Raw genomic sequence first — 9,583 nt, 5'->3', positions numbered from 1 at the left:
GCTGTCCTGTGGGTTCTGCAGAGAAGCAGGGGAACCAGAAACAGTCTTCAGAGAACCAGCTTAGAACAAGGTGGGTGAAGCTGTCTCTTGCTGCCAGAGAGAGCAGCCTGTTTTGTCTCTCTCTGTTTAGTGACCAGCCAGCTTTGTTCCCCTCTTATTAATAGCTCTTGTCGGTGATTGTTTTAGATCCCCAGAAAAAAATAGTCTTTGTATGCTGCCCCCTTCCAGCAGCAGAATTTCAAGTTTGTCCCTGACTTCTCTGGGTGGATGGCACAAATATATCATCATGAAAAGGCTGGAGATGTGCCTGTCCCAGAAGAGCAAATAATTCTGCAGTTCCACAACCCTGGTAGGTTGGATTGCCCATGTTCTGTCCCTCTTCTGAGCTCATTTCAGCCAGTCTGTGACGAATCCGGCCAGAGATCTGACTGCATCACCGATCTGCTGCTTTTCCATCATCATGAAGGCTTATTCTGCCATCTGCATCCTGGCTGCTCTCTTGGCTACGGGTGAGTGAGGCTGGGCTCTAACAGGGGTGATTTTCTAAGGACTCCAGCATACCAACTACTCAGAGCCAACTGCTGGGTAAAACTGTTAATTAACATAACTGATTATCAGCCCCAGAATAACAGGGGCTCAGCTGGTAGCATCTGAGTGGGACAGAGGAGGAGAGGGCTGAAAGTCACTCTGAAACAACTATGCAACAGAGAGGAAATATTTACACTCTAATTTGCTAGAAATATGTCCTGGCTGGGAGTGTTTCAGAACTGGCCAGGGGCCAGGGACATGCCAGGACAGGGATTTCCCACTACCTTGCCCAAAAGGAAACAGCTCTGAATTTCACTCACATGACCTCAGGGCACTTCTGCATGAGCCCCAGCAGGGATCAATGGGCTGTTCCTCCACTGGTGTCAATGGGGCCAGATCTGTAGCCAGTCTCAGTTACCCTTGAGGCAAGGAGGGGACAGATCTAGAGCCATCATGTTCTCTTCCCTTCTCTAGGGGCCTGTCTGCAGTGTGAGGTTTGCTCTGGAACAGGACACAACTGTACGGGCAGCATGCAGCCCTGCGCTGCCGGGGAAGACTCCTGTGGCATCATGGTTACTGAACTCACAGTGGGTAGGTGGGATGGACCCTCACCACCATGGGTCAGGTGATGGCATGGGGAGCCTGGATGCTCGGGTTCCATTCTACATCTTCTTCCAGGATAGGAGTGGGGCGGATGGACCTCAGCAAGCGATGGCTGGGAGCCCGGACGCCTGGGTTCTTTGCTGGCACACCTGCCTTGCAAGCAGCAGTTCTCAGACACAAGGCCCAGGCAGGCCCAGCAAAGTGACCATGGCTGCAGCTTTGCCAGCTCAAGTCCTCTCCTGGTGACAGTCTGACCGGCCAGGCCAACGACAGGAGATGCCCTAGTGCTTTAAGAAGGGGACTGCCCGCAAGGTGGCAGGGTTGTGAGGGTTCAAACATAGCACCGCACGTGGGCCAGACGAAAGCATCTCAGCCAGTTTTGGCTGCAAAGCTGCCGGAAATGAACTAGTTTTGATTCTGGTCATGGCAAAGGGGGAGAAGAGACAAAGTCCAGACCCCACCTTCCCCGGACAGAGCCTGGCTGCTTGTGGCACCCTATTGAAACACCACCGGCGCTGGGGCAGGGACCTGGGGAAGGGCCTTTGGGATCCCCAAAGTTGCTGTGGCTGGGAGTGAGGCCTCTGCTGGCCACATTAGCCTATCGTAGGTGTGTTGGGGAATCAGTCCTGGTGACTAGCCAGGGGCCCACTGAAGCCAGCACTGGGAGCAGGAGTCACATGAGCCAGCCAATAGGAAATGCTAAGGAGAAGGGTTTAGCCTAAACCCCGCCCCTTATTCAGAGTTTGGCCACACCCACTCTAGCTGTGCTCCACAGCCTGGAACCTCTTGCCAAGAATCAGGTGTCCAGACCGGATCAGCCCTTCCTCGCAATCGATGGCTGGGAAGGAGACCCCAGCATCTGGAGAGCTCAGCTCAGCTGAGGGCAATGGGGGAGCTATGTCTAAATCCGCACAGGGCCCAGATAAGGCTGGGGACTTCAGCCCAGCTCTCTCAGCTGTGCCTGGCCCCGTGGCTGCTGGGTGGGTCCCTCAGGCTCCTGTGTTGCAATCACTCCATGGCTATGTCTACACTAGCCAAAAACTTCAAAATGGCCATGCAAATGGCCATTTCGAAGTTTACTAATGAAGTGCTGAAATACGTATTCAGCGCCTCATTAGCATGCGGGCAGCCGCGGCACTTCGAAATTGACGCGGCTCGTCCAGACGGGGCTCCTTTTCAAAAGGACCCCGCCTACTTCGAAGTCCCCTTGTTCCTATGAGCAGATGGGAATAAGGGGATTTCGAAGTAGGCGGGGTCCTTTCGAAAAGGAGCCCCGTCTGGTCGAGCCGCGCGGCTGCGAGCCATGTCAATTTCAAAGTGCCGCGGCCGCCCGCATACTAATGAGGTGCTGAATATGTATTTCAGCACTTCATTAGTAAACTTCAAAATGGCCATTTGCATGGCCATTTTGAAGTTTTTGGCTAGTGTAGACACGGCCCATGTGGTATGAAATAATTATGCTTCCCTGTAACCACACCCACAGGGTGCATCCAATCCATCGGGCTCTTGGGTCCCCCTTCGCCCCATCTGTGACTTATGCAGAGCCCGATCCAGTGGGCCTGATCCGATGGGTTTCCTGGACCAGGCCCCACAGGTGATGGCAGCGCAGGAATGCCTAGGTTCTGACTCCCACCATGGCCAAGGGGTGAGCTGTATAGTGGTGGTGGGATTCAGCTGCCCTGCATGTGCCCCCTGGAAGAACCTTTAGCAACAAAAGGATGCGATGGGCAGGAGATCTGGGGCCCCCAGGGTTTGGCAGTAGCTGAGTGGGGAGCTGGAGGGTGTAAATGCTGGAATTAGGGTGTGCAATCACTTTGTCCGGCCCTGCAAGATCTCAGGTGTCACTGCCTCGTGCCTCAGTTTCCCCATGCATTACACAAGGCTAGTGACACAGAGCCGTCATTGTGAAAAGGGAATTGATGATGTGGAGTGGCAGGAGACTCTATCTCAGATTTCTCCTTCCATGCAGCGGGAATAAAGACCCAGACCATTCTCAAGGGCTGTACAACAACGAGCCTGTGTGGCTCCGGCCTCCTCTCCATGAGTTTTGGGAATGGAATGATGAGGTCGGGCGTTGCCTGCTGCGTGGGGGACGCCTGCAGAACAGTCAGTGTGACAGGTAACTCTCCCCCTCCGCACCTCTCCTTCCGCATCCCCCTGCACCTCCGGCTGCCTGGAACCTACCTGTGTTAACTTCCCGAGCCCTGGGCCTCCTGCCCTGCAGGGGGCGCCCCATGGAATAACACTGAGCCCCTGGGAATTGTCCTCCCACCCTGCAGGGGGCGCCCCATGGAATAACACTGAGCCCCTGGGAATTGTCCTCCTGCCCGGCGGGGGGCGCCCCATGGAATAACACTGAGCCCCTGGGAATTGTCCTCTTGCACTGCAGGGGGCGCCCCATGGAATAACACTGAGCCCCTGGGAATTGTCCTCTTGCCCTGCAGGGGGCGCCCCATGGAATAACACTGAGCCCCTGGGAATTGTCCTCTTGCCCTGCAGGGGGCGCCCCATGGAATAACACTGAGCCCCTGGGTGGGGGGAGGTTAGTGGGGGGCGGCTGTAGACTGCTCCCCAGGAGTGAGCCCAGCTGACCCCAACCGGGGCGACATCTGGGGCTCCCTCCTGCAAACTTCTCCCCTGCCCTAGCTGCAGCGCCCCCTGCAGGGGCACCAAGGCTGAGCTGTGCAGTCCCCAGAGTTTCCCCCATCCCAACGTGTCCTGTTCCCCCCAGCTGACTGCATTTCTCCACTCCTTCCCAGTGCCCCCTGCTGACTCCACCCCCAATGGCCGGCGCTGCCGGGGCTGCTTCGCTCTGGTTTTTGAGAAGTGCAATGAAGAGACCATAAATTGTGCTGGGGCTGAGACCCAGTGTATCGAGGCTGAGGGGACGGTAGAGATGGGTAATGTCTGTTCACTGATTGTGGGGTTATTTTGCCTTTGTTGTTTTATTGCCTGAAGGGCAGACGCAAGATGCTGGGTGGAGGCCACTAGGGACCAGTGTGAGCTGAAGACCAGGACACCTGGGTTCCTATCCCAGTGCTGGCTTCTGGTGTGACCCTAGGCCAGTGTCTTCCTCTACCTGTGCCACTAGTTCTCCCTCACCCACTGCCTGTCTATACATTGTCCGTAAACTCTTTGTGGTGGGGACTTAGTCCTGGGACCCCATGTTGGGCCAGGTACTGGACAGACCCCAACCCAGACTGGGTTCCCCTCTTATGGTGGGTGCTTAAGGACTCCTAGTGAGATATAACCCTTGCCCTGCAACAGCACACAATCTGAACAGGCCAAAGGATTGTTCTTCCCATTTCAAAGACAGGGCAACCGAGTTGCAGAGCAGTGAACCGAACCTAGTTTTGCAGAGTGCCCTCACGGCGCCTTAACTCACGACACAGCCACCCCAGGGAGTGATCCCACTTCTATCACCAGCACTGACCTGCTGTATGTAGATCAGCAGTGGGGGGTCCTACAGGCCTGATCCAATGTGGGGGTCATTGGTGGGCGCTGGATCAGAGGTACAAGAGACTTGTTTATGGACACGCACGTAGTGAGTTGGCATCAGAGCAGAGGAGCAGGGAGAGGTCATCCAGGGCTAGACAGGCTCGGAAGAGCAGAGCAAATAGGAGATGGAGGGGGTGGGGAACTTTGAAGGGTGAGGATGGAGGAGAGAAGCTACTCCTCTGACAATCCCCTGCTTTCCCCCCGACCCACAGGCGGAAGCCCAGTGCAGACCATCTTAAAGGGTTGTGCTGCTGAGTCCATCTGCGCCCACTTAAAAGTGGGTTCGGGGACCTCCATAGGGGTCAATGCAACTCTCACCACAGTCAAATGCACAGCAGCCTCCGGCGAAACCAACACGTCTCCGGCAGCCACAGCCTCTTCTACAGCATCCAGGACCTCAACCACCACCACCTCCCATGTGGCAGGACCAGCCTGGCTTTCTCTCCCAACCCTCACTAGCCTCCTCCTGCTGCAGCGTCTCTCCTGAGTCCTCTGCCCCCTGCAAAGCAGCATCCCGCTCAGGCACAGCCCTGCAGCCCGCATACGCTGCTCTCCCTCACCCCCAGGAGTCCCAGTGCCTGGGTATTGCTGCACAGAGGAAACACACTGGAGACCCCGGACATGGGGATTTGTGTTCCTTTCTCGGGGTGAAGCCTTGAAGAAGCCGATGAAGAATGTAAGCGCAGCCGCAGCCAGTCGGGAGTCCTGCAGTGCCACAACCAGAAATTCAGGGGCAGTGCACAGAACCTGGCAACCTACAAGAAACCCACCCAGAAGCGACAGGTGGGAGATGCACGAGAGGTCACATGCACCCCCATACCCACCCCCTCCCCTCACCACCAGAAGCAGTCCGGTGCTTTTGGAGGGGGGCAGAGCTGGGATGGGGCAGAGGTGGGGCTTGGGCCAGAGGGGTGCGGAGGAGGGGCACATGACTGGTGTCCGCCCCCCAGGATCTCTCTCACCAGTTGCGGCTGGACTCACGACTGTCTGTCCCCTCTAGCTTCTGGTAGTCAGAGGTTTAGGGACACCCAGAGCACAGGGTTACATCCCTGACCATCTTGGCTAATTGTCATGGCTCTTCTTCCAGGATTTTCTCTAGTTCTTTTTTGACCCATCCCCGCGTCCCCTGGCAAGGAGTTCCACCAGTTAACTGTGTGTTGTGGGCAAAAGTGCAGCCTTTTGTTTGCATTGTCTGCTGCCTGCTCATGTCACTGGATGACCCCAGGGTTTGTACTGTGGGGCGAAGCAAGGAACAGTATTTAGTCACTTTCCACTGTTGCATCACCTCTTGGTCATCTCTTGGCCAACCCTAAGCTTTGGAGCCTTGCCTCCTTTGGAAGCTGGTCCCTGTCTAAGATCAGGCTGAGATGGACCCCAGTGGGGAAGTTAGGCAACGTGATGTTCTGGAAGCGGGCTCGGTGCTCTTGAATGAAGTTCGGGTTCCTCCCTTCACCCATCCTTTCTGCTGTTCCTGCCACAAATCGGTCACTTAGACGCCCCCTCTCTCTTGGTTCTCCAGCTCCTCAGGCTGGCTCCTGCCGGGGGTGAGCCCCGACCACCAGTGGCCTGGGAAAGGGGTGCCTGAATGGGGTGCAGGGGCACAAGGGGTGAGGGACAGAGGTCAGGGACATGTGGGGATATTGGCAGATTTGCGTCACCAAGGGAGAGGGGAGGGGATAGCTGACTTTTGCATGGGGCAATTTCTTCCCTCACACTTAGCTTCTCCATTACCCTGACTCGCCCCAGCCTCTGCTCTGCTCACAAGAGTTGTGGGAAATACATGAGTGTGTTGTGGTCTAAATGAGTTATCACGCAGAGCTCTGCATTCATGTCCCTAGGAAGGAATCTACGTATCAAAGTAACATCCTAGGCATTTTTATTTTTTTTGTACTGTTACTGATGTACTTTCTGGGAGGCATTTTGGAATAAATTACCAAAATAACTGAAAGTGATGTGATTTTCTTGTGTAATTTTGCGTATTTGACATCTCATTTGCACATTCTAATTTCAAAAGAGCTTCTTTTGAAAGAAGAGAGCCAGGCTGGATCTACACGTGCCCCTTCCTTTCAAAAGGGGCATGTTAATGAACAGGTTCAAAATATGCTAATGAGGCGCTGCAATGAATAGTCACTGTCCTGTTCCACTAAAATGGAATTCAGTTTCACAGAATCACAGAACACTAGGACTGGAAGGGATCTCGAGAGGCCATCGAGTCCAGCCCCCTGCCCCAATGGCAGGACCAAGTACTGTCTAAACCATCCCTGATAGACATCTATCTAACCTGTTCTTAAATATCTCCAGCGATGGAGATTCCACAACCTCCCTTGGCAATTTATTCCACTGTTTGACCGCCCTGACAGTTGGGAACTTTTTCCTAATGTCCAACCTAAACTTCCCTTGCTGCAGTTTAAGCCCATTGCCTCTTGTCCTATCCTCAGAGGCCAAGAAGAACAAGTTTTCTCCTTCCTCCTTATGACACCCTTTTAGATACCTGAAAACCGCGATCACATCTCCCTTCAATCTACTCTTTTCCAAACTAAACAAGCCCAGTTCTTTCAGCCTTTCTTCATAGGTCACATTCTCTAGACCTTTAATCATTCTTGTCGCTCTTTTCTCCACATCGTTTTTGAACTGCGGTGCCCAGAACTGGACACAATACTCCAGCTGAGGCCTAACCAGCGCAGAGTAGAGCGGGAGAATGACTTCTCGTGTCTTGTTCACAACACACCTGTTAATGCCTCCCAGAATCACGTTTGCTTTTTTTGCAGCAGCATCACACTGTTGAGTCATATTTAGCTTGTGGTCCACTATAACCCCTAGATCCCTTTCTGCTGTAGTCGTTCCTAGACAGTCTCTCCCCATTCTGTATGTGTGAAACTGATTGTTCCTTCCTAAGTGGAGCACTTTGCATTTGTCCTTATTAAACTTCATGCTGTTACCTCAGACCATTTCTCCAATTTATCCAGATCATTTTGAATTATGACCCTCTCCTTCACAGCAGTCACAACCCCACCCAGCTTGGTATCATCTGCAAACTTAATAAGCGTACTTTCTATGCCAATATCTAAATCATTGATGAAGACATTGAACAGAACCGGTCCTAACACAGACCCCTGCGGAGCCCCACTTGTTATACTTCTCCAGCAGGATTGAGAACCATTAAGAGCTACTCTCTGGGTACAGTTATCCAGCTGGTTATGCACCCACCTTATAGTAGCCTCATCTAAATTGTATTTGCCTAGTTTTTTGACAAGAATATCATGCGAGACCATATCAAATGCTTTACTAAAGTCTAGGTATACCACATGTACCGCTTCTCTCCTATCCACAAGGCTCGTTATCCTATCAAAGAAAGCTATCAGATTAGTTTGATATGATTTGTTCTTTACGAACCCATGCTGGCTGTTCGCTATCACCTTCCAAGTGCTTGCAGATGATTTCTTTAATTTCCTACTCCATTATCTTTCCTGGCACTGAACTTAAGCTGACTGGCCTGTAGTTTCCTGGGTTATTCTTATTCCCCTTTTTATAGATGGGCACTATATTTGCCCTTTTCCAGTCTTCTGGAATCTCTCCTGTCTCCCATGATTTTCCAAAGATGATAGATAAAGGCTCAGATACTTCCTCTAACAGCTCCTTGAGTATTCTAGGGTGCATTTCATCAGGCCCTGGTGACTTGCAGACATCTAATTTTCCTAAGTGATTTTTAACTTGTTCATTTTATATTTCATCTTCTAACCCTACCCCTTTCCCACTAGCATTCACTATGTTGGGCATTCCTTCATCAGACTTCTCAGTGAAGACCGAAACAAAGAAGTCATTAAGCATCTCTGCCATTTCCAAGTTCCCTGTTACTGTTTCTCCCTCCTCACTGAGCAATAGCCCTACCCTGTCCCTGGTCTTCCTCTAGTTTCTAATATAGTTATAAAAAGCCTTCTTGTTTCCCTTTATGCCTGTAGTTAGTTTGAGCTCATTTTGTGCCTTAGCCCTTCTAATCTTGCTCCTGCATTCCTATGTTGTTTGCCTATATTCATCCTTGGTAATTTGTCCTTGTTTCCATTTTTTATACAATTCCTTTTTTATTTTGAGATCATGCAAGATCTCCTGGTTAAGCCAAGGTGGTCTTTTTCCATGTTTTCTATCTTTCCTACGCAGCGGGATAGCTTGCTTTTGGGCCCTTAATAATGTCCCTTTGAAAAATTGCTGACTCTTCTCAGCTGTTTTTCCCCTCAGTTATGCTTCCCATGGGACCTTACCTACCAGCTGTCTGAGTTTACCAAAATCTGCCCTCCTGAAATTCATTATCTCTATTTTGCTGTTTTCCCTTCTACCCTTCCTTAGGACTGTGAATTCTATGATTTCAGGAGGAGGGAATCCGGCCATTAAACCAATTAAATTGAGCCCCATTTCAGAGTAGCAGGTGAGGGAAGGGAGTAGGAGGACTGGGGGGAGCCACACGCAGGAGGTGGCAGGGGAGAGCAGTGGTGCTCATGTGAGGTAGGTGAGTGGACTGTGAGGGGTGTAAGCCTGGGGCCATGGGGTGTTTTGGGGCTATGAGGGGTTTAAGACTGGGAGCTGGGGTGGAGAGAATGAAGATTTAATTTTTCCCTCCACAGGAGAATATTCCCCTCCCCCAGTTTTGCATTGCTTTGGGTTACAAAGTCTTCCTGAATTGTCAAAATAGGTCATCACCTCAAAAAGGCTGGGAACTGCTGGTTTAGGTGGATAGTCAGTAAAAAAACCAACACTTATTTTTCACAGCTATCTCCAAATGTCTAGGACAGCATTTCTCAAAGTGTGGTACCAGTCCTTGGAAAAAATAGACCAGTCCTTGGAAAATATACAAATTTTTGCTGTGTACTATTATTATTGTGAATAAATAATAACCAGTGAAAATGTATTCATTTGTCATTCTTTTTGTAATATGCATTTATATTTTTGGGCTGCAGAAAAA

General features: G+C 51.5%; 1 protein-coding gene across 1 annotated transcript; it reads left to right on the top strand.

Annotated features, from left to right (window-relative positions):
• The first annotated feature begins 460 nt into the window (after positions 1 to 460).
• LOC142004072 (phospholipase A2 inhibitor gamma subunit B-like) lies at positions 461 to 5,639 on the top strand. Its single transcript, XM_074981492.1, has 7 exons — positions 461 to 509; positions 1,003 to 1,119; positions 3,101 to 3,250; positions 3,891 to 4,031; positions 4,842 to 4,986; positions 5,283 to 5,412; positions 5,580 to 5,639. The coding sequence occupies exons 1-7, from the start codon at positions 461 to 463 to the stop codon at positions 5,637 to 5,639; spliced, it is 792 nt and encodes a 263-aa protein (XP_074837593.1).
• The last annotated feature ends 3,944 nt before the right edge of the window (positions 5,640 to 9,583 follow it).

Source organism: Carettochelys insculpta, chromosome 30, assembly GCF_033958435.1.
Source record: "Carettochelys insculpta isolate YL-2023 chromosome 30, ASM3395843v1, whole genome shotgun sequence".
NCBI classification, from domain to species: domain Eukaryota; kingdom Metazoa; phylum Chordata; order Testudines; family Carettochelyidae; genus Carettochelys; species Carettochelys insculpta.
This window is presented reverse-complemented; position numbering and strand designations above follow the sequence as displayed.

What these genes read in the sequence shown, in the direction of transcription:
- LOC142004072 (XM_074981492.1), top strand. Translation starts at nt 461, where the DNA reads ATGAAGGCTTATTCTGCCATCTGCATCCTGGCTGCTCTCTTGGCTACG. An exon ending in CAGAACAGTCAGTGTGACAG is followed by an intron (nt 3,251 to 3,890) that starts GTAACTCTCCCC and finishes ACTCCTTCCCAG; the next exon opens with TGCCCCCTGCTGACTCCACC. An exon ending in GCCTCCGGCGAAACCAACAC is followed by an intron (nt 4,987 to 5,282) that starts GTCTCCGGCAGC and finishes CTCGGGGTGAAG; the next exon opens with CCTTGAAGAAGCCGATGAAG.